Source organism: Ascaphus truei, chromosome 2 (assembly GCF_040206685.1).
Source record: "Ascaphus truei isolate aAscTru1 chromosome 2, aAscTru1.hap1, whole genome shotgun sequence".
In the NCBI taxonomy this organism is placed as follows: Eukaryota; Metazoa; Chordata; class Amphibia; order Anura; family Ascaphidae; genus Ascaphus; species Ascaphus truei.
Window position 1 is genome coordinate 151101761 of NC_134484.1, and position 24993 is coordinate 151126753.

A 24993-nucleotide genomic window follows, 5' to 3' on the forward strand; every position below is an offset into this window, starting at 1 on the left:
ATACTCAGCCAGATGGTATAGGAAGTATTCCTAGTATGAAGGGGAATGCTTCCGAGGGAGGTCAGTGGAAACTGATGCAGCGTGCTGCAATGTCTTTTGAGGAATAAAGAGAGTCCAGCAGGAGAGAACCAGAGGTGTCTGTCTATACAACTAACGCATTTCGCCCAGCTGGGCTTTTTCCCATAGTGGTCATAAAAATATATATATATTGTTTCCCCCTCTCCAATTGAAGCATTGGAGTTTATATAAAAAGTACGGTGTTACAGACAGCACTCCCTACAGACGGGAGGAAGATATTTGTGGTATGGTATGAAGGGAAGTACCACAGTTTCTTTTTTTAGGGATCTGTGGAAATGGGCCTGAGGAAGGGGCGTCCTGCCCCGAAACGTTGCCCCCTTTACTTAATCACATATATTCTGTATTTTGCCGTTAGACAGTTTATTGTTACCACTTTATTCCACGTGTGTTTACCCTTGTTTTCCCTTCTCCACCTCCCTCCCCTCACGCCATTTTTTGGCACTACTTTGTATGCATAGATTTTCCCTAGGAGAGTTATACTGTAGCATCTTTCAGATTGTGTACTATATACTGTGTATTCCTACCTCAATACAATCTATATGTAATTTGGCATATCCCAGTATTTTTTTGTTTTATTCACATTGAGTGCTGGGAACATCACCTTTGTTGCTCTTGGCGTTTATATATTTACTTATTTTTATTTGTATAGTTAGCTTTTCAGTAGATTATTTTGCATTATATACAAATTAAGATAAACCAAACTGATAAGGAGGATAAAATAGTAATAAAAATATATTACAATACATATTAACCCTTTAGTAGCCCATGGGTCACTAGTCATGACTTTCCATAACCTGCTTACCACAAAACGACTAATATAAGCATACAACTACACTACCTCCCCCTCTTGATCACCTTAGTGGGTAGTAAAGGATTTATATGCAATGATTTAATAACCTCTGAGGTAAGTACGGGTTAACCCCTCCTGCCACTCCCATGGACCCCTCCTGCCACTCCCATGGGAGTGATAACTACCCTCCACAGAGTAACTACCCCTTAATCTATCCCCCATACTCCCCCCAAACAAACCTACTCCTTCTTGAGTAATGCCTAATATCTCTATTAGTCCAATATAAAAAACAAAGCAGCATTACATTAAAAATAAAAGTCAAATATATTTAACAATAAAACTGGTGAATGTCATTGTGGATTCCAAGGCCCTCCCAATGGGGTCCTAGACAGACAAATTGGCAATCAATGGAAAGCTAGAATGAGAACATGAAAACATAAATCTACAAAATTAAAATACATTACTTTTGTGGCTAACCACTAAGATACCATCACTCCCAACCCCTTTGAGACCCAACCACCCACTCCTGTGCAACTACCCCGTCCCACACCCCTCCAAACAGTAATGGACAATAATACTATTAATTAAATGTGGCTAATAGGGCTTGTTCCCATTTAAAAAATACCAAAAACATTCAATTAAATATACATTGCAATAAATAGCATCATAAGAAATCCATTTATTGTCAATTTTTCTACCTAAGCCCCCAACAGGGACCTAGATAGCCACATTGGCAATCACTGTATATCCTAAAAAAATAAAAGCGTTACTTACCCCTGCTTTGATGAATGCTTTCCTTCTCATCCTCAGGGGCACCCATAGATGAATGCAATACAGGGTTGATGCCCAACCATAAAAATAAAACCAATATGCAATCCGGTCCAAAAAGAATAAAATAAAGAAGAAATCAAGAAAAGAAGACAGGATAACTACTCACCAGAGAAAGCTCTTCAATCAACGGAGGATCCATTGTTTTGGGTCAAGTTGAGGATCCATAATGGCCAGGAAGCCATCTGATTGGAATAAGACCATCAGGCCTAGATCTATTTTACCTGATTTTCCTTTTTATTTATTTTTGTGCCATTGGGCATTTGATTAATTGTTTGTGATTGTTTTTTGTTTCTTTTGGGGGGGGGGGAGGTTGAGGGGTTATGCTATCTGGCAGGAATTATTTTGTATGTTTTTTGTCTTTGAATTTTTATTGGCTATCAAACTGGGAATGCTTGTGGATTTTATTTTTATGGTTGGGCATTGGCCATTTATTGCATTCATCTGTGGGGGCCGCTTATGATGAGGTGGACGGCCTTCATCTCAGCAGGGGTAAGTATTATTATACTTTAATTTACAGTGTACATTGATTTGGCTTCTGTTGAGGCTTTAGGTAGCTACAGCAACAATGAATGGATTTATTTGCATAGTTTTTATGCTGTTATTATTTATTATAATGTAAATTTGATTGACTGTAGTTTGGTAATACCAATTACTGTTGGAGGGGTACTCTTGTTGGGCGTGGGGGGTGGGTAATGGGGTAGTTTCCCCAAGGGTGGTAGTTAGGCCTTGTAGGGTGTTGCCGGGGGGGTTAACTCCTTCATTACCTTAGCGGTTAGCCACAAAGGTAATGAAGGGGGGTAAGTAATGTATTAGATTATTGTATAATTATCATTTTTTTATCCTAGTTTACCATTGATTGCCACTGTGGCTATTTATGCCCCCATTAACAATTATTTTATGATTAACATTTATTTGAAATGGATTTTTCAATGTTATGCTGCTTTTGTTCTTAAACAAGTTTATTTTGGGGGGATTAATGACCAAAACCACTATTAGCCACATGTGACTAATAGAGATATTAGGCATTAGTCTATAGAGGGTAGATTTGTTTTGGGGGGCTAATGGGGGTAGGTGCCCAAGGGAGGGTGTTAGGCCTCACAGAGAGGTTGTGGCAGGGGTCAACACCTTTTTAACCTTAGTGGCTACTACAGGGTTAGGTATTGTTTTTTTCTTTTATGTATCAATCACTTTGTTGCCTTTGGTATACCATGGTAACCAGATGCATCAACCAGTTCATGTTATTTCTATCATAGGCTTCTGTAATAATAGATACTACAGAAGCCTATTAAATAAATATTACCACAATGTGATATTAACGCATTATTAACTATCGCGTTAATTCCCACATTATGTTATTGGGCTGAATATTGCAACCAGTAGATTATTACCACAATGTTAATAAATATCAGTTAAAATTGTGATATAATGTCTGTAAAAAAAATTTACAGAGTGAAATATCAACTCCACTTTAAAAAGGGTTAATTTCTTAAAGTGCAAGACCACAAAAACTCTAATTGACTTGAATGGCAGATGACATGCAGTAGTGCTGAATTGGCTGTGTTGCTCTGTAATGAATTACACCCTGTGACTCCAATTGCCAAATTAGAATAGAATTATTTTTTTAGGACATCAAAAATGATGTTGGAAGGCAATTTATTTATTGACTTTACATGACTGACAGGCCAGTTGAAAAAAATATATATTTTTTCTGTATCTAGCCTATATCTAGCCAATAATATTTATTTGTGTACTTTCAGTCAATCCTTTTGCAGCAATTGTAAAGGCACTATGTTTTGATACTTTGTTCAAACTTCAAATGCATGTAATGTGATATCACGTTTTGCCAAATTGATTTATTGATTTCCTTTTTAAATCTCTTATATTATTTAGTTAAAGAGGCAATTCAAGCAATCAATTTTTTTCTCTGGAAGTCTGTATCTGTGGTAGCAGGGGGTTTCAGAGTTGAAATTTATGGGGTTCATCTCCGGAGACCCCTGCTACAATCCTATGTAAAAAAAAAATGCTGCTTGGATTGCTCCTTTAATACTTCACCGTTTATATGAAAAGCATTACTTTTACAGAAATTATAGGGTTTTTATATGATATCTTAGTTGAATAGTTTAGTTGTTGCTATTCTTGCAATTTTAATTATTTCACCAATTGTCTTTAAATGAGCAAAGTACTTTCATATCTGAACAAGTATTTGAAAATGTTCCAAAAATAGAATAAATTACACAGATTTTTGAACATTTTCTTTATTAAGTGTTTTTCCTCTTTTCATTTTGATGCTCTAATGACTTACTGTAATTAACTACCAAAAATGAGCTCTTATACACTATGTAAATTTGTCATCCATTTTAAATTTTAGTTCTGATTATTTTAACTATTTAACTTCCAGTGGTGTTAATAACATGTATTGCTATATTCATTTTGCTAAAGTTAGATTACTTAATATATAGCTTCAACTATATGTCGTATAGAATGCTAAAACAAAGTGCTTATTGGCATTGGTAGACAATTAAAATCTTAATAAGTATCTTTCTTTCTCCTCTCTTCCCATGTGTACCTCTTTATGTGTTATGTGTTATCCTATTGCTTATCTCACAGTGACTCCCACATTCTACTGTATGTGAAGCACGAACAAAAAGGAGTTTAAATATATACATTGTCTTGTATGACCGTACATATACTGTACCATCCTGTCTCACTTTTAATTTCATTTTACCTTTGTTTATATTTCTAATGTGGTTTGGTATTGTCACATCCATGCTTACCTATGTGCGTCTGTGTATGAAAGGGGTTAATAATAGCAGGCCATTCAGTTGTCCCACTCACCTCCCTATATAGCACTTTAAGGAGCACTCACACACCCCTAAAACTGTCACACTATGCCCCATTTACAATGTTAACACCAGGATTATTTAAAGGCTTACACCTGGTCCTCTAGAAGAATTTACAAATTAACAACAATTCAATTTAGCAAAATGTGTCCAAAATGAAAGAAATCCCTTCAAAGGTAATAGGTTCAATTAGAGCTCCAATAATCACTTACTACATTGCAAATGTATTATAACAAAATGTGTAGTGTTTGCTACAGATAAATGGATTACAAAATGGGATACAGTTTATAGGGTCAAACAGAATATACTGTAAAATACAAAGGAGTAATGCAGAACACCTATATTTTAGCAGCAGAACTATTGTAGTAAGTTCCCCAGAAAGTCGTGGAAAGGGTACCCTCAGGCAAAATCTGATTTGTGTTGCTCAAACACCATTTCTTATGATTCCTAATTTGTTGATTTGTGAGACTCCACATGCCTTAACCAGTTATGTTGGGTTTGTCTCTTTAGCCATTTGTCACCTTCCTTGACTAGGTACACTTGTATTGCTGGATATCTGAGAGAGGAGAATTATCGAGTTCCCAATTTAATCAGGGAGTATAAAATACTTTAATTTTCTCCCAGTTGTTAACAGATTCATAATACCATCTTCCTCGTGCTCAGCGAAATCGGCTGTAAACATACATATTTATTGCAGTAGACCCCTGTGTAACCTTGAGGATGAAATTCATTATCTGCTACTGTACATCTCATAGCGGTATTATATCCATTTTTACATCATGAGGATGTTGCATATTCACATATTTACTTTGTCATATAGATCACAAATTTATATAGGACATTACAAGAATTTGTGCAGAACAAACACTAGTTAAATTATGCTGCTTCATAAGGTTATAGAATAGAGTCTCTTATATATCACTACCTGGTCATCGCCAGCTTCAAGGAATTATTTGAAAATAATAGCATCACCCACATCTGGTTGCATGCAATACGTCGCCCTGCCCGCCCTTCATTAAGTCATGAAGTAGGTACTGTATTACCGGTATGTCTTCTGAAGACAAGAATTGTACAACTGACTGGCTCTAACTGTTTGTACGAAAATGACAGCTGGGGCAGGGTGACGTTAAGTCATGAAACCAAAAAGATTTTATGACACAGACTCCCCCAACCAGCAGGAAGCGGAATGGGACGTTCAATAAAATGGTTAAGCCATACAGCAAAATATGTTTTACCTTTACATAACTATATCACAAAAGCATGGTAGAAAGGGGGGGGGGGGTTGATAGACAGCACTCTGACACAATGACTCAGCAAGGTTGCAGGGTGCACGGAACAGGAAGGGACCCTAATACCCTTCAGAAGTACTAACAATCCAAAAAATAGTACCATCACTCTCTGTCTCAGAGCTACAGATATAAGCGAATACCAGTGTAGGGAACATGAATAATTTAATGACACTAATAATAAACTGAAAATATAGCAACAATAGCCAATACGCCAATGCAAGAATAAATATCTCAAGTTGTCTTAATATCTCTTGCCTATACTCGGAACGGTCCATAATCACTATAGCCCCACCCTTATCGGCCGATTTTATTACAATATCGGGGTCTGATTCTAACTCCTTGATAATGGCCTGCTCCTTTCTGGAGAAATTATTATTTTTATGTCGTGATCTACTCACTTTGAGTGCCTCAATGTCCCTTTGTACAAAAGAAATATAGGTTTCTATTGTATGGTTGCTAGGAGGGGGGTTAAATTTACCCTTATTCTTGCACTCTTCCGTGAGAATATGAAACGGTGAATCAACCATAACATCATTATCAGCAGGTGATGGTGAGCAGGGGTGCTTAAGAAAGAACCCCTTAAGGCGTAAGTTCCTAAAGAAGCGAGCAAAATCTACATCAAGCTCTAGGAAGTCAAGGGGATTGGTAGGTACAAATGAGAGGCCCTTATTTAAAACCTCCAATTGTTCGTTGGTAAAGGTCTTACCAGAGATATTAACTACCAGTGGATCTGCGAACGTGTCTGCATTCCTCTCCTTGCTGGCCCGTGTGTTTCGGTGCTTTCACCCCGCCCTCCGCGGCCTCCGCGACGACCCCGCGGAGGTCTTTGCTCTAAAAAATGCGGGACCCCTGACGAAGAATCGCTTCCTGTGGAATCCATGTAGTCTGGATCTGGTTGAGTACCTGGGTGGACCCTGGGAGCCCTCCACCGTTTGTAATCCCTCTGATGTTGAGTTCTCCACTGCCATGTGTAAACCTGATTGCTGGTATAATCACGACTGTCCCTCAAGTATTTCTGCCTTTTGCATGTCTCAATGTCTCTACTAAATGCTGCAAGCTTCTCATCTAAAGTTTTCTTCAAAGTATTGAGATCAGTCTCAGACAGTGAAGTTTTGAGAGCCTCTTGCAGTCTCGTGACCTCAGTCTTGGTATCTATCAAGGTGGCTTGTATCTGTTCTATAGTTAAGATTGATCATCAGCAAGGAGAGGAATGCAGACACGGTCGCAGATCCACTGGTAGTTAATATCTCTGGTAAGACCTTTACCAATGAACAATTGGAGGTTTTAAATAAGGGCCTCTCATTTGTACCTACCAATCCCCTTGACTTCCTAGAGCTTGATGTAGATTTGGCTCGCTTCTTTAGGAACTTACGCCTTAAGGGGTTCTTTCTTAAGCACCCCTGCTCACCATCACCTGCTGATAATGATGTTATGGTTGATTCACCGTTTCATATTCTCACGGAAGAGTGCAAGAATAAGGGTAAATTTAACCCCCCTCCTAGCAACCATACAATAGAAACCTATATTTCTTTGGTACAAAGGGACATTGAGGCACTCAAAGTGAGTAGATCACGACATAAAAATAATAATTTCTCCAGATTGGAGCAGGCCATTATCAAGGAGTTAGAATCAGACCCCGATATTGTAATAAAACCTTCCGATAAGGGTGGGGCTATAGTGATTATGGACCGTTCCGTGTATAGGCAAGAGATATTAAGACAACTTGAGACATTTATTCTTGCATTGGCGTATTGGCTATTGTTGCTATATTTTCAGTTTATTATTAGTGTCATTAAATTATTCATTTTCCCTACACTGGTATTCGCTTATATCTGTAGCTGTGAGACAGAGAGTGCTGGTACTATTTTTTGGATTGATATCACAAAAGCATGTTTTACTACTTGCTCTTTCCACACATTTCATATCTCTCTAAGGGCTAAATCCTCAGAAGTCTGTAAAATGTTTTATTAGGACGCTACCCCCATTTAACTTATCAATAGTCATAACGCATAGCCACAAAGGTGATTAGCGTTACGATGCCCTTGCGTTAACCAGAAAATATTTGGATTATTAACTTTTAACGGATGTCTGGCTTACTCTTATGCAAATCAAATGCTAATGAGCCCTAAACCTAACAACACAGATTCACAAACGTTCATTCATGTTAGTGAATGAAAATCATTTTATAACCATTAGGTCACATAGAAACCTGCCGTTAATCACATCAAGACCATGATTATCATAGCGTTATTTCTGGGAATAGAATACAAACAATAGAGGCAGGATGAATCCCTTTCATTACAGGTGTCATACAAAGATACTGTATATATATCTTTTTTTGATATGGCAGAGTGACTTACAGTACAATTTTACATAAAACGCTAAATATTTGTCTTAATTGTTCTTATTCATATTCCTTGCACTTGGTCTTTTAATTACAGTAGCTTACTGTATTTAGACTTTGAAGGATGTTATCATGTTTGTCTATGTTTTATTTCCTTAGATATATTTGAAACATACAGAACACCTACAATCTCATATTGAACCCCCAAAATAACCACAACATATATATAAGCATATAAGTTTCACAAAGGAGTGCTACTGAGCATGGCAATATATATTTAAAACCAGAGACATAACATAAAACACAGACAAAGCTCAGTGCACATCCAGAAAAACTTATACACGGTACAGTGCCTAAATATACATGTATAAATAACTAATAAATAAAATGGTCTTTTAGTTTAACATTTTGACCAAATTGTTGTAAGCCCTTGAGCCAACTGCACGGCAGACCACGGTTCAAGGGTCCCTAACACTAATATAGATTCTTAATAACCTGTGCAATACCAGGAAGAATGATTTATAATAAATCTGTCAATATTAGTTGCAAAAGTTCTAAGTCTGATTGAAGCTTTTATTAACCTGTACATTACCAGGAAAAGCACTCTATAATAGATTTGTCACAATCACACTGTAAGCAAGCAAGTTCCCCTGAGAGTGGGAGATGCCATGGAGTGCGCTTTTAACCATTTAAATGTGGGAGGGAGTGAGCTTCAATTAGGTAGGAGGTTGCCTCCCTCCAATCAGCTATATTTGAAATCTGATATGCTCCTCAATGAACATTTATTGGAAATAGTTTGTGGTGCTGAAACATTCTCTACACCTAATGTGGAGAAGCAGGTGTATTCTGGAACACTAGAACATAATTGGAGTTATTCATTAAACTGTGATCGCACTGATTGGGTGCTATCAAATGTAAATTACCATTGAATCATGCTACAATAGTTATTTAGCAATTTAAATATTCTGAATAAATATGGTTTACATTTTTTGTAATAATGTTTTGGGATCAAATTCTTTTGATTTCATTTGAATTCTCAAAGAATAGAGCACTAAAAAAGTACATAAATACTATGATTCATGCTTTTTTTCTGCCTTATAAACAAATGTGTGCAGTGTTCTATTCTCTTCATTGAATAAAGCACTTATACAGTAAAATAATAGTTAGTCCTTATAATTAGCAGAATAACACCAGTAATTTGTATGTTTATAAAATCTGTCAAAGTTATTGAAATTTGTCTTTTCAGTACCCCTCACTTTATGTAGTATAATGCATGTTAACTATGAAGGAAAATAGGCACAAGTTTGGTTGACAAAACGCAAAGTGTTACCTCTCTAATAATGTTAATGCATGTTCTTTAGGGTGAATTTTGTGTGTGTGAGTGAGTGTATTTGTGTTTATATATACTTCAGTGACAACAATATAGAAAATAACTTGCAAAGCAACCAATTACTTTACATTAATTGCTAGAATTAAATGAAATCAAACTATAATGTTCCTTAATTGTTCTACATTTTATTAGCTATATTTGATAAAATGCAATTGGCTGAAAGTTTTTAATATTTTAGTACATGTGTACTAATGTAGTACAATCACAAATGCAGAATAAGGAAAGGATAGAATAAACTTTGTAATTTAAGAAGAAAAAAACATCTGTTGTTATTTGTGATGAAGCCAGGCTGCTGGAATACTGATAGAAAAGTAATTCATATCCCCTTCAAAACTTGTTAATGAAAACCTTGAAGCCACATTTGTTTTTTTAATTGGTAATTAAATTGCAAAATAACTTTCCTTACATCCTTATAGGAACTAGATTATGAGTCAAAGACCAGCTACACCCTGAGGATAGAAGCAGCAAATAAACATGTGGACAATCGGTTTCTCAGCGTAGGTCCCTTTAAGGATACAACAACAGTGAAAATTATTGTGGAAGATGTGGATGAACCACCTGAATTTTCCTCACGGTTCTATTCTATGGTGGAATCTGAAGCAGCAAAAGTTGGCACTAGTATAGGAACCGTATTGGCACATGACCCAGATGCATCAAATAGCCCTGTGAGGTAAGAAAACTTTCTTGTTTGATTGATTATTCTTGTAAGTGTACAGTATGATAAGTTTTCTTGCTGTCATTCTCACTGACGTTAATTCTCTCCAGCTAATATTTTCTCATACAGTAGGATACCACAAATGACTGATCTAAAATAACAACACATTCATATACACAACAATATCAAGGCAGACCGGGGAGAAAAATGATATACAGTACTCGATTTACAGGCAACAAGAATTTTCCAACAGACACAATGGGCTTATTCACTAGACTTCGATAAAATTATTACATTGCAGAGTGACTTTTCATTGTTTTATCTCGCTATAAAAAGTGTGTCAAAATACACTAAGAAAAAGCATTTTTTTTTAAAGTTCGGTAAAAAAATGCAACATTGTTCTTCTTATCTTTAACATAACATACGTTAAAATAACTTCTTGTTATCGCACTATAAGTGTTTGTTTAAACTACAGCATGGAAATTATACAAAAAATGCAATGACCCGGCGCTTCAGGCTACAACAATACCCCAGTCCAATGATTAGTCCATATAGATATGGAAAGTTCTTTTCAATATTCCAGCTGATGGAGCGATGGTGATCCAATTGCTGGCTGCTGGTTCCAAACTCCTCCTAGTATGTAATGGACAAAAAGGAAAAGACCATTGCGCAGCCACAAGAATCCATAAATAACTCCACAACAGATTAAAGTAATGAATTTACAGACTTGCTGTGTTATTGTTCCTTTGAAACAATCTGTGCTTTTAACCTCTTCTCTTCCAGATATCACGAATCCCACGTGTTGTATGTCTATCCTCCAGGTTTTCTGTCTGTTCACAGCATTACCACTTGGTCATAGTTCCCATGTGTTCCCAGAAAGGAAATAACATGAAAGATTATGGTGCAGATTGATTAAAATGTATTACAATAAAAATAAAAAACAGCCAAGGGCTTACTCACATAAACCAGGCTGTATAAAAACAGCTGACAACGTGCCGTCCGCAGCTTGATACAATCAGGTAGGCAGGCTTCTGGGAGGATGGTGCTATTGTTGTTTGCAAACCCTGAAGTGGCGTCTAACTCTCAGTAGTTACTCTGCGAGATTCGCCCCCTCTATTTGCTATAGCTTCCTCTATCTCAGCTTGAGGTGGCCAGCACTGCAGAATGTGCTCTGCTCACCTCTCTGGGTAACTGCCGTCAGCCCGCGCTAAGCCTCGTGATGTCACACTCTGGCGTCTCTCCTGATCTCTATGCTCCTGCTTCTGAAGACCGTGTCAGTTCTAGCTCCTCCCTCTCCATACGCGTTTCGTGACGCAATGTGGTCACTTCATCAGTGGATTAAAAGCACAGATTGTCTCAAAGGAACAATAATACAGCAAGTCTGTAAGTTCATTACTTTAATCTGTTGTGGAGTTATTTATGGATTCTTGTGGCTGCGCAATGGTCTTTTCCTTTTTGTCCATTACATACTAAGAGGAGTTTGGAACCAGCAGCCAGCAATTGGATCACCATCGCTCCATCAGCTGGAATATTGAAAAGAACTTTCCATATCTATATGGACTAATCATTGGACTGGGGTATTGTTGTAGCCTGAAGCGCCGGGTCATTGCATTTTTTGTATAATTGTTTGTAATGAGTTTGTGAGGAATTTGTTTGGCAGAGACCCTGTGGCAGCTTTCACTTAGCAATAAGCTTATTATTCACATATTGTATTTACACTTTATATATATATATATATATATTTTTTGCGCTGAGTTATAGGGTATATCTTTTTTTAGTTTATCATACAGCATGGAAATGCTGCATGGAGACGTTGCGTCTCGATGCACAGCTCTTACAGGCGATCGTTCAGTTTAAATATTCATTTAATACTAGTGTGCAGGGGGTCTTCTGAGCTGAACCACATTGATTTCAGCCGCGGGGATCCCCTGCTTCCTGAATTACAGGCCCCGTTAACATTAAGGCAGCTTCATTAACTTAGCGGCTAGCCGCTAAGGCAATAAAGGGGTTAAGGCACTTTTGCTGGTTTATTGGGGGCAGAGGGGGTGAGTGAAGGGGGTACTTGGCCCAGGGTAGGTGGGTGGTTGGGCCTCCCATGTGGGTAGCGGGGGTGGGAGGCTAACACCTTAATTACTGTAATGGTTACTAACTGCTAAGGTGATTAAGGGGTTAGTGGCCATTAGTTTTTTTTATTTTTATTGAAATGTTCCTGCCCATAGAGAACGGAGAGGAAGACTAGTACGGCCTTCATCCTGGCAGAGGTAAATATAAATTTTATTGACTATATGCTGGCTGGCTAATGTTTTATTTTTAATGGGCAAATGCACTATTATCCATATCTGGATAATAGTAATTTTGCCAATTACTGTACTGTACGTGTTGGGGTTGGAGGGAAATCACTATTAGCCATCGTTGGTTAATAGCACTTTTACCCATTCATGTTGTTGGTACAGGGGATGGGTGAAGGTGGTAGTTTCCCCAGAGTGGTGTTTAGGCCTTGCGGGAGGGTAACACGAGGGGTTAACCCCTTCATTACCTTAGCGGTTGAAACTACTAAGGTAATGAAGGGGTTAACTCCTACTGCCACCCTCCAGCAAGGCATAAACACCCACCATGGGGCAACCACAACCTTAATCCAACCCCTGTACCAACAACAAAGCAGTGCCTGCTATTTAACCCTTTCATTACCTTAGCGGTTAGCCGCTAAGGTAATGAAACTGGCTGCAATTTTATTTTTATTGCACAGGATTGATACCGGAGGCCGGTGGGGACACCCAGAGACCTGCGGGGACCCCTCGGAGACCACTGGGACCCAGATCTCTGTGGGACCTGCATGTCCCTGGGGGTTCCCATGGGTCTCCAGTGGCCCCTGTGGTTCTCCAGAGGGTCCCCACGGCCTCCGGTATCAACCCTGTGCAATAAAACTTAAAGAAAATGCTTTTATCCATTTTGCGATATCTTTAGCGATTTCGGGCATTTTTTGGCGTATCGTACGGCTTTTTTTGCAAGAGTGTTATAGTACTATACAAAGCCATTATAGTACAATATTGCCCTGTTATCGAAGATTAGTGAATAGCAAAACAGGCAATATCGTGCTATAAGGGCATTTATACAGTAGTACTATAAGCCACTTATCGAAGTGTAGTGAATGAGCCCCTAAATCTCAAACAACAAATAGTACAAATGACTTAAAAATACTATGCAAATGTAAAAATTATTATAGAGCGGTTTTATAACTGGAAACACAGTTACAAAGATTTTCCTGATTGTCCTGAAGTGTAAAATATTAGAATTGCTTTTGTGAACTTTTTTATTTGATTCAGTTCAGTGGTACTTAAACGATATTCTGCAGTACAGAAAGTTCCTGATTTGGAAAGGCCATATACTATTTGAAATAATTTATTGGTTAAAACAAAAATACATTAAATCCCTCTTAAACCAAGTATAACATTACACAGCAACATTTGAACACAGCACATTCAAAGAATATGTTACATGCATCTCTAATCTGCTCAGTTTATTAAAGAAATGTGCAATATATACATCAAGTGCAGTCACTCTGTTTAAATAATTTTCTATTGCAGGGAAGCAAAGGTTATTTGCCATACTTCCACTGCATTATATATTGTAAATATTGGTGGAATGTTTATCTAAATGTTCACTTATTATTAAAATTAGGCAAAAACCTTATGAGTCATTCACTTGGGGTGTCTTATGGAATAGCATAACTTATTAAATATGGACCTTAATGTCTGTTGCAAAAAAAAAATATATATATTTTGTATTGTTTTGAGATGTGTTCACTGTGGCAATTACTTTGCTGTTTTGTTTTACATCACTTTAAATGTCATATTATAGATAGCTCACATGCTTTTTATTTATTTTTACCCACAAGCAGTATCCAAGAAAGCTTTCATATTAGAAACTTTAATTTTTGCCTCATAGTCCCTGTACAGATGAAAAAAAATGAAATTATTTCTCATTGTGAAGAGTTTTCTCGCTTTTACTAAATGGCACAAAGATTGACCTGAAATTTAAAAAGCCAGTCATTTTGTAACCTCCTATGACACTGTTGAAAATATGCAAAGACTATATAGTATAGTGAATAAAGCCATTTTAAACGACTAGTAAATATTCAGAGGATTCCCTACTTAACTATAGATACTCTTGCAACAAGCAAAGTCAATGTACAGTTATGAGTCTTTCATAGACAAATGATATTGAGGTTAATTCATAAAACTTTGGGAGTAATTCAATATATTCCAAAGTGGCCTTTGGGCCTGTTATCGCCTGAAAGTTCCAATTGACTTTATAGGGAGTTTTCGTCTGATAAATGCGTTAACAACTGCATTGGACTATATTGAATTACATAATGTAGTTGTAACGGTATGGGTAGCCAGCCTCACATAATAAAGGTGAAGCCTGTCTGGCTGCCCCAATGCCATGTCTAATGGCCACATCTGTGAGGCTCATTTGGCCTGTATGTAGTGTAATGTGTGTAATCTCTTCCAGATGAGAGCTATGTCACTGTGTGATATCTGAAAGGGGGGAAAACTGTATGAGTTGGGAACGGGGAATGTATCATAGAACAGGGGTGCGCAAAATTTTTAACTTGCGTGGCCCCCCCCCTGCCTCCTTACCTCCTGCCTAGCGCCCCTGTCCTCCTCATCTCCGGCGTTAAATGACATCACTGTGTCATGTGAAGTCACGATACCATGGCAACGTGATGTCACGTGACCCTGCGACGTCATTTGACATCGATTACCATGGCGACGCATCGCCGAAGTTCAGGTAACAGAAGCTGCAGAGGCCTCATGCCCCAGCACTTAATTTAAGATCCTTGGTGGAGAGCATGGGACCCCTGTAGCCGCCGTGCCCGCCTGGAAATTCTCCCGCCCCCCCTGGGGTGTGCGCCCCACCCTTGTCACACTGCTGTATAGATAGGACTTTTATTACCATATGTTAGAATGTATTTCACCATACAGTTAGCAAGCCAGTATGTGATTTCTGTTGTCAGCATTTCCAGGAGAATGGTGAACGGGAAGGGCTGATAATCAGGTTTTGGAGCTGGCTCTCGGCAGTGCAGAGCCTGTGTTCCCCCCAGACACTGAGGCGCCTGATTCACATTGCCATGGTCTAGAAGTTGCAGGATGCTGTAACCGCTCCGGCCCCCTCCACGACCAGTAGTCACAGTTCCCATACCTGGATGTTGTACCAGAGCTTCGCGAATTTCGTGGACTGCACCGATGACATTGATGGGTTCCTGCATGCATTTGAGAACCAATGCTCATTGCACCAGCTGCTGGAGTCTGAGTTGGTGTATTACTTGAACCCCCAGCTGAGCGGGAAGGCGCAGAAGGCATTCCGGGTGATTGACTGCGTGGATGCTGATTATGACTATGTGAACGCCATCTTGCTAGCCAGGTAATTGTTGACACCAGAGTCTTTTCTAGTCCAGTTCAGGGCTCTGGGCAAAGGTGCAGGGAACACCCACATGGAGTTCACCTCCCGGATAGCCCATTGGACCCTTTGGTGGGTAGCTGGGTGCCAGGTCACCACGTTCCAGGAGCTGCTCGATCTCATCATCCGGGAGCAGTTCCCGCTCAAGTGTGTGCCAGATGTGCGGGTGTGGGTCATGGACAATAAGCCGGCAAACTTCACCGAAGCAGCAACAATGGCTGATGACTATGTGACTATGTGGCGAAATTACAAGAAGCCGGTTCTGACCCCCACTCCAGTGCCAGCAACAAAAGTCCCCAAGGAAACGGACCTTCCCCAGGCCACCAAGCCGTGCCAATGCAACTAGTGGACCATCTGCGGGTGGACTGCCCCAACCTACCCTGATCCAGTAACTCAAATCAGGGGCAACGCTCACAAGCGGCAAGGTCGATCGCCTACGTGGGGTTGGCCCTAACAGCGGAGAAAGTAGCAGCCATGCAGCGAGTGCAGCAGCTGAACCAGCCAGTGGTCCCAGCAGCAGCAGCAGCAGTCGGCGGTGCGGAGGCAGATCAGGAGTGACCATAGGAAATTGGCAGGCAGCAGGCCTTATGGACACCGGCACTATGGTAACTCTGGTACTACCTGATATGGTCAGTCCAGAGCACCTGCTCTCAGGGACGGGGATGCAGGTGAAAATGCTGGATGGAGCCCCCAGATCTCTGCAAGTTGCCCAGGTGTTCCTTGACTGGGGCACTGGTAGAGGAGTCCGGGATGTCGGGGTGTTACCAGGCTTAGACACTGACATCCTACTGTGTAATGACCTGGTGCGCTTCATTTGTTCCTACACGGAGGAAGATACTCCCATGGCTGTGGTCACCCAGAGCCAAAGTCGGGCAGTTGCCCAGACAGAGGGGCCTTTGGCGCCAATGCATCATGTACATCAGAATCCCGATTTGAAACCGCGGGATGGATTCCAGCCTTCCCGCACTAAGATGCGAGCGCGGCGAGTGCAGAAAAACAAATGTTAGTGTTCTGGCTTTTAAAAACATGAAATTGACACAGTAGCACAGTACTGTACACATTACAATTCATCCATTTTATTGCAAACGAAGAAACAGAATCCATGAAATTCAAACAAAACATCCGCGATAAGCGCAGGTGCCTGGTGCAACTGGCCGCGTTCATGCTGCGTGGGGAACAGCAGAGAACTCAAAATCGATGCCGTGATGTGTTCGAATAACGGCCGCTGCATCAGTATATAGCTCAAGGTCTGTCCATGAAAGAGATATGGGGTATGCAGGAAATAGTGTTTGGGTTTCCCTAGTTCTTAATTCTGCACTTTCCCTTGGCGAAATATGGAGGTCAAAATATATACAGTAGAGGCAATGTTTATTCTAACATTTGCCGTAAACTAGCCGGGTTACATTCTGGGTATGTGCTGGGTATGTGCTGGATATGTTCTGGGCTAGTTTGAGGCACGTTTAAGGCATTTCTGCATTGACTAACGACCCATAGGATTAACACAGCAGGGATCCCTGGCAGTCCAATTCAGTTTGAATGGGACTGCCAGGGACCCCCGCTGTTAATCTGATATGCCATTAATCAATGCAGAAATGCTGGGGCTAGTTTAAGGAAAGTTTAAGGCATGTATTCAGAATGTACCTGGGTGTTTCCTGTTTTTTTTGGGGAATTGCAACTGGTTTTTGGTCGAATAAGAGTTGCCTCTACTGTACTACAAATGAGTAAGATTCCACTCACACGGCCTTAAGTGAGTGCTTCTAATCAGAGATATCCTGTTGTTACTGTACATCTGGATACTGCACACTCCGTGAAGGGTCAACTCGAACTCCCCCTCAGTGTAAATACACAAAGAGACAGCAAATTCCAGTTTCGTGTGAGAAACAAATGCTCAGTGCCGGCACTGAAAAGGGTTAATTAGTCCGATTCTTATGTCAACACCTTCACCTGGTATTGAGATAGGGTATATATACTAAATACATTTCACTCACACGGCCCTGTTTGAGTGCTGGCACTCAGAGATACCCTCTTTTGTCTGTGATGATGTAGATCTGTTCAGCCAGGATATTCTCTGCCCTCAGCACTCCCAGGATGGTGAGCGAAATCCCCTCAAAGAATGATATGGGGGCAGGTGTATATAAAAATGAAAAAAGTTTTATTACAAAGAAACAAAATAAAAGGCTCTTCACTTACAGGAACTACGACCCTAGCAACAGTAGAGAGGTCCGTTTCAGCGTCCGCTCCAGATGGAACCCCCTGAAGATCTTTTATTTTGTTTCTTTGTAATAAAGCATTTTTCATTTTTATATACACATGCCCCATATCATTCTGGTCTCTCGAGTGTGGGACTGCGTTCAAGGCTCTGACAAATGTCCTGGCAGGCGCTCCAATCCTGGCGGCTCCCTATTACAGCAAGCGGTTCTTGGTGCACACCAATGCTTCAACTTACTGTATGGTATCGGTGCTGTGCTAAGCCAGATAGGCGAGGATGGCAGCAAGCAATGTCTACCTAAGCCTCAAGCTGTTGCCTCAGCAGGTTGCCTTGTCCACGATCGAGATGGAGTGCCTGGCCATTGTTTGGGCTCTGAAGAGGTTACAGCCCTATGTTTACGGGAGGACCTTCACCATGATCACCGATCACAACCCCCTGAGCTGGTTGCAGCAGTTGTCAGGGGAAAATGGGAAGTTGCTCCTCTGGAGCCTTGCCCTTCAGGAGTTCGATTTTACTATTCAACACAAGAAGGGCAGTGAGCATGGCAAAGCCAATGTCTTTCCCGGCAGGATGACCCCAGCCCCGACAAATGGATTTCCAGGGTCTTCAGACTTGGAGAGCCACCTGATGGGGTAGCTTCCCCAGAGCCTTCATCTTGAAGGGTGAGATATGACAGTAGGGGTAGCCAGGCTCACATAATAAAGGTGAAGCCCGACTGACTGCCCCAATGCCGTGTGTAATGGCCACCTCTGTGAGGCTGATTTTGCCTGTATGTAGTGCAATGTGTGTAACCTCTTCCAGACGAGAGCTATGTCACTGTGTGATATCTGGAAGGGGGGAAAACTGTATGAATTGGGGAATGGGACTGATTCATACTGTAGAAAGAACTTTTATAGCCTATGTTACAATGCATTTCCCCATACAGTTAGCAAGCCAATATGTGATTTGTGCTGTCAGCATTTCTCCACGTGCAGACCCAGTAATTTGCTTAGCTGGGCTGCCTAGGATGAAATGCCAGCTTGTGGCAGAGACTGGGAGTGGCTTGAGTACCAGGACAATGGTGAGTGGGAAAGGGCTGATAACAGGTTTGGAAACTGTCTCTCAGGGGTGCAGAGCCTTGGTTCCCCCCACTGAGGTGCCTACCCAGCGGGCGGTATGGGGCTGGCCAAGGGAATCATTGACAGGACTCAGCTCTGTAGGTGTGATTGCCATTGACCAGTTCCAATTTCCTGCTTGCCAGCAGCTCCCTCCTAAGGGGGCGGTCCAGAGTGCCTACGCGGGTCCCTCCCCTCATTGGTGCAGCTGGGTGAGTGCTCATCCTCCGATTGGCTGCATTGTCACGATCCGGGCTCTGATTGGTCGAAAGCCACTGCTCCATGAAAAGTATAGCAGACTTAGGGCTATGTAAGGAGTGCAGCCGATCAGAGCACCAAAGGATCTTTGGAGTTGCTCTGGAGTTGTGTTGAGCATGAGACGGAAACAGTGAAGTCATGACTGGCGGGTGATTCGAAAATTCTTTGTGTGGACTCACACTCAGAAGCACTGAGAAGCCGGAAAAGGTGCTGCACAGAGCAAGCTTTCTGAAGTAGGCCCCTGCACCTATTAAAGGCTAGATTCCTGTCCCCAAGGCCCCCAGTTGGTGAGTGATTCACTGGGATTTGTATTTGTATGTTTGCTGGCTTGCCAGAATAATTTGTTTATTCAACTATTGTGTCCTGTCTAGGGATAGTGATCCCAGTGATTTCGATGTTAAAAGTTCTGGTCCCCTGTGACAGTAGTCACTACTGATGTAATTGTCCGTCTAAAATTCTCTGATATTTGGTCATAAAATAAACTGAGAGATAACATCAGTTTTAAACTTTTAATTGATTTTTGAAGTAGTCTTTCGGTACTTTATTCATTCAATAATTTTTTGTGTTTACTTAGAGCAATTTCAACCATGACATAGACATTGAACTAAAGCATGTATTTAAATACACTGTACTATAAAGCCACGTCACAATATACTGAATAAGGCTTTATGTCCCAAGAGAGGCGAAGATAAGGTCATAAGTGTGTCATAAGGTTAATTGTCAGTTTTAAGACCAGCCGTTACCAATGTCTTGACTTGATGACGTCCCACATACATCCCCCTCTCTCACTCCTACACAAATACCGTAATACAATTGTCGGTGAAAATGACAACAGCATTTTATCCACAATGTTATATATAAATTAAGAAGCCCTTGTCATCCCCATGTTTATATGGAATTCCAGATGAACTTAAATGCCAGCTACCAGCCTTATGGGCTTGGTGAAACCAATCAAAATTCCATAAATAACATACCATGAGAGGACAGCACCAAACTCTGCCACCAGGCCAGGACAGTAGCACTAACTCTTCAACTAAGAGAAGACACCACCACTGTCCACCACTAACCATTGAGCATGAGAACCACTTCTACCTTCACAAGAGGACACTATAACTAATAATAACATGTTCTTGTATAGCACTGCTACTTTTACAGTGAAACTTTGGAGAGCCTCCTTTCTCTCCAGTTAAACCTATCTTTAGTACATTTTAATGGAAAGGTCCTACTGCTGCTGTGACAAAATATTTCAACAAGATTGCCAACCAGAGCATTTTCTTTTGTATGTTATTATGATTGTTTTTTTTCTTATTTATTGTTTTAACTTTGACATTACTCTACAATTACATAACATACAAAGGAACTACAGTTGCATGCTTGCTGTACAGTAGTCTAGTTTATTGATCCATTTGCTTTTAGCCATAATTTAGAATACAAGTGACTTTATATTGTTGTAATATTGACATGGATACCCCATTATGGAGTTATCCATTAAACTGTGAGAATCTCCCATTGAATTAAATGTAAGTATCAGTGCAATAGTGCCCAATGGCAGTTTAATGAAGAAATAAAAAAGGCAATGTCACAAAATATCATGACAGAAGGGCTTTTTAGTGCTGTAAATATTATTTCTCTGGATTCTAAAGAAATGAAAAACCTGTAAATTAAATTGTATATTTTTCTGATTTAAACATAGATACTCAATAGATCGCAACACTGACCTGGAGAGATTTTTCAACATTGATGCCAATAGTGGACTTATTACAATAGCAAAACCTTTGGACAGAGAGACTAACGCTGTTCATAATATTACAGTTTTAGCAATTGAAAACCGTAAGTACAATAATTAATCCTATATGTTTGTGCCATACTTCTATTATTTACTTTTTTCAATATACAATTACTATATATGTAGCAGATGTTACTACCCCCATACATGTGAAATAACATTTTAAATAACACTCATGGCCCACACTATTTTTACAAAATATTTCCTCAAGTTAGATAAATAATTCCATAAGTAACTAGATGGATAGCTGCTCAGTGAAATATGTCTCTATAAGCTAGAACTAAATAAGGGCCATATTACTAAGCAGACTTCTGCCATAAGGCACCTTCTTACTCTGGTAGAAATCTTAATAGCTATGATACCCTAACACTTCTTAACTTTCAGACTGGCTCTTTTTGAGCCACTTCTGGGTTTCCAGTGTGCAGTACCTGGAGCTGTAGAGCTAATTTCTCAGCTGTACTGTAGTTTAAATGGATTATTAATCAGGCTTCTAGACCTATACCAGGGCTGATGCAGAGAGCTCAAAAAAGACTACAGTAGAAGGGTATGGCTGCACACATAGTACTGTATCTCTATTTAAACGTTCTGCTTGCCTGCTTAACTTGTTTGAGCATAAGAACACACCGTAGTTGCTTCACTGCTGCTTTCTACTCTTTTATTTCTGTAACTGGGAGTAATATGTGAGTGTTGGGGCCCCTGGAGCCTCTGACCACCACAGTAGTAGTGTGCAGGTGTGCTAATGATGAATGCCTAGGGGAGAAGAGGCTGCAGAAGGTAGAGTTATATTGACTTGGAATCTGTCTCAGCATGTTATAGATTTTATAGGTTCCCTGGCATGCCACTAAAACCCTGACTGGGTGTAGGATAAAGTCTCTTCAAGGACCAGAAACTGTCTCTATTATTCTGTCTTTGTGATGCATGGACTTTTTACGGTTTTCCCTATTGTGCTGAAGTAAAGCTTTTGATTTTATCCAAGCCTGGTGTCAAGCCTCTAATTACCCTTCTTCACAGCCCACAATTGACTGTAATGTGTCCCCCAGTGCCATAAGTTGCCTTATAGCAGAAGACTGCATATGAGCCAATGTAAGATGAATAAGGAAACACTTTTTGAAAAAAAGAAATATTTTGCTTATGTAACCCCCCCCCCCCCTCTGGAAACATGTTGCTGCTACTACTGATGTATTGGTGCGTGCATTCCTGTGTGGGTCCAGGAGAGCTGAGAGTCCACAATGGGGTGGGGAACAGGACAGGCTTACGGTGATCCTTATGTTCTTTCCATGGTGATACAGTGCCTCCAGACACAGCAGGCTACAGCCAGGCTGCAGGCAGTCCCTACCATGACACTTCGTTCTCTCCAATACCTCGGCTAATAGACCGCAACTCAGCCAGGGGTATATAAATTAGGTCTTTATTTGTAGCAACCACTGCAGATGGTAAACAGTGTTGCATATAGAGGTCTCAGATCCCTGGATGGTGCTGGTCAGCAGTTAATGGTTGAGGCCTTGTGCCATGCACAGATCTTGCTCTCCCAGCCCCAGGAGGGTGGAGGAGAACTTGACACACGATCCTCTTTCCAGGAAGAGTGGAGGAGGACTCACACCTTCTCTCCTTAGGAGGGATGGAGAGGAATTCACTCCTATAATTTGGAACATCCTCCCTAATGCAAAAGGGGAGGGCACAGGGCCTGCACCAGGATCCTATGACACCACCTCTCTTGCCACTCAGAGAGGCAGCGTGAGGGGGTAAACCACACAGGATAGCCTGTTACTGCCTGTAGCTACTGGGACTTATGTGACAGGAGGGGCAGAAAGAAAGCTGGACTAGCCATGGTTATATTTACACTATTTGTACCTTTTGAACATCATATTGTGTGTTATAAAGCACATATGTCCATGGACAAATTCACAAAACATTTGAATTCTTATATGCATTTGAAGGAAACATCTACAGCAGTGGTTTTCAACCTTGTTTTGGTTGTCAAACCCTAGAATTCAATTTTGAAATACTGGGGAACCCCAACCTTCGCCCCTTGTCTCCCCATCCTCGTCTCTCCCCCTCCCATCACCCCGTCTCTCTCTCCCATACTCACATACTCTCCCACTTACACACACATATGCGCGCGCGCTCTCTCCCACTTACATACTATCCCACACACACACTCTCCCACACACACTCCCACACACACACTCCCACACACACACACCCTCCCACACACATACTTTCACACACACACTCTCCCACACATACACACACTCTCTCCCACACACACTCTCCTACACACACACTCTCTCCCACTTACACACACTCCCACTTACACACACACACTCTCCCACTTACACACACACTCTCAAATACACACACTCTGACCTCCTGTCGGGACCGTTCAGCAATGAAGCACTTGGAATGTGTTTCCCCCCTCCCAGTGAGAGTGCACACTGACCGGAGCAGGCAGAGAGAAGTATATCAGTGAGCTGCCAGCTGCTGCTGCTTAGCTAGGGAGCTGCCGGGTCACTGCTATGTGGGGGTGCTGCTGCGGTCTCCCACTCACCAATGGCATAAAGAAATACCATGAAAACACTGGGCTACAGGTAGGCTGGTTCTCTCATTGACTATAAGTAAAAAGTAGTAGGTATTGGAAAAGAGGCAGTAGGTGAAAAATAGTTTTAAAATACATTATCTTTCAATTTGCTTTTCTATTTTTAACAGAGAATCCAGCACAGATTGGGAAAGGATTTGTTGGCATAAGTATACTTGACATTAACGATAACGCCCCTGAATTTGCGATGGAATATGAGACAAATGTCTGTGAAAATTCTCCCCCTGGTCAAGTAAGTTTTGTTTACATGGTTTGTTTGAGTCTGCATTATTTTTTAAGAAATCATATTGCAATTTATATTTTATGGAAAATATATTTCCTTATACAAAAATATATTTCTAAAGTTTTAACAATACAAATTTCAGATATATACAGATGTAGCCAATTTAACATTCCCCCCAACCAGGCAATGCCATGAAAAACACATCTCTGCATTCTCTGGCTGCCCTTGACTCTCAAATACAGTATCCATGAGTCTGGATACATCTGTACATACAGTAGTGCAGTGCTGAGGCAGTTGTAGATCAACTTGTTGTCCCATGTTAACCCTCTCTGTTTTCAAATTCTTAACCTTTAGAAATATAAATGCTATGGAATATTTTTGAGATAGCCTGGATAAGAAATTGTTAAAAATTGTGACCATGCTTCCAACTATTCTGCAAATAGTCATACACTAGTTAAGAACAAAATAAAAATGGACAGTAACTGAACCATCAAGCTATTTCCTTAACTTTACTATTGAGTTTATTAATACATAAAATATATAACAAGCCATGCAACAAATGTAAAGATCTTTATCAGTCTTGAATTCATGAGTGAGAAAAAAATACAGAAATGTAGAGATATCATTAAGCAAAAAAATCCAAAATTGAGTTGTAGCAGTAATTTTGTTAGTTGTGAGTGATATGACATTACAACATGGAAACACAAAAAAGGAAGAGTAGAGACTCTATGGATTTTATAAATGCAATAATTTATTGAAGCCACATAAAGGGTCCAATGTTTCAGCTGTCACATGAGCCTTAGTCAATGAGTGGCCACTCCTTGACAAAGGCTGCTTTGACAGCGGAAACGTTGGACACTTTATTTGGCTTCAATAAATTATTGCATTTATAAAATCTGTGTAGCCTCTACTCTTCCTTTTGTATGTGTCCTGTTTGGATTGCAGTGGGCCATCCCTTATCAAGTTAGAGAGCACCGGTATTAGTATCTCAGATTTATTTTTTATTATTGGTGTGCAATATTTTCCCACATTATATTACAATGTGGAAACCCATTATTTGTTTACATTACTTTGATCAATTTTGATGGATGTCCATAAAATTTTTCTGATGCTTTTTATAATGCTATGATACACAGTATATATTTCCATT

At 40.3% G+C, this 24993-nt stretch overlaps 1 protein-coding gene across 3 annotated transcripts in view; it reads left to right on the top strand.

The window, feature by feature from the left end:
- LOC142486926 (cadherin-7) overlaps positions 1–24993 on the top strand; it is a 330169-nt gene that overhangs the window by 285151 nt on the left and 20025 nt on the right. For 2 of the 3 annotated variants that reach the window (XM_075585430.1, XM_075585432.1), the window contains 3 exons: positions 9979–10232; positions 20932–21068; positions 23731–23852. In XM_075585430.1, the coding sequence (XP_075441545.1) occupies positions 9979–10232; positions 20932–21068; positions 23731–23852 (513 nt within the window). Of the gene's footprint in view, positions 1–2025; positions 2189–9978; positions 10233–20931; positions 21069–23730; positions 23853–24993 lie in introns of those variants that run through there. The other variant, XM_075585431.1, reaches the window with a different exon arrangement.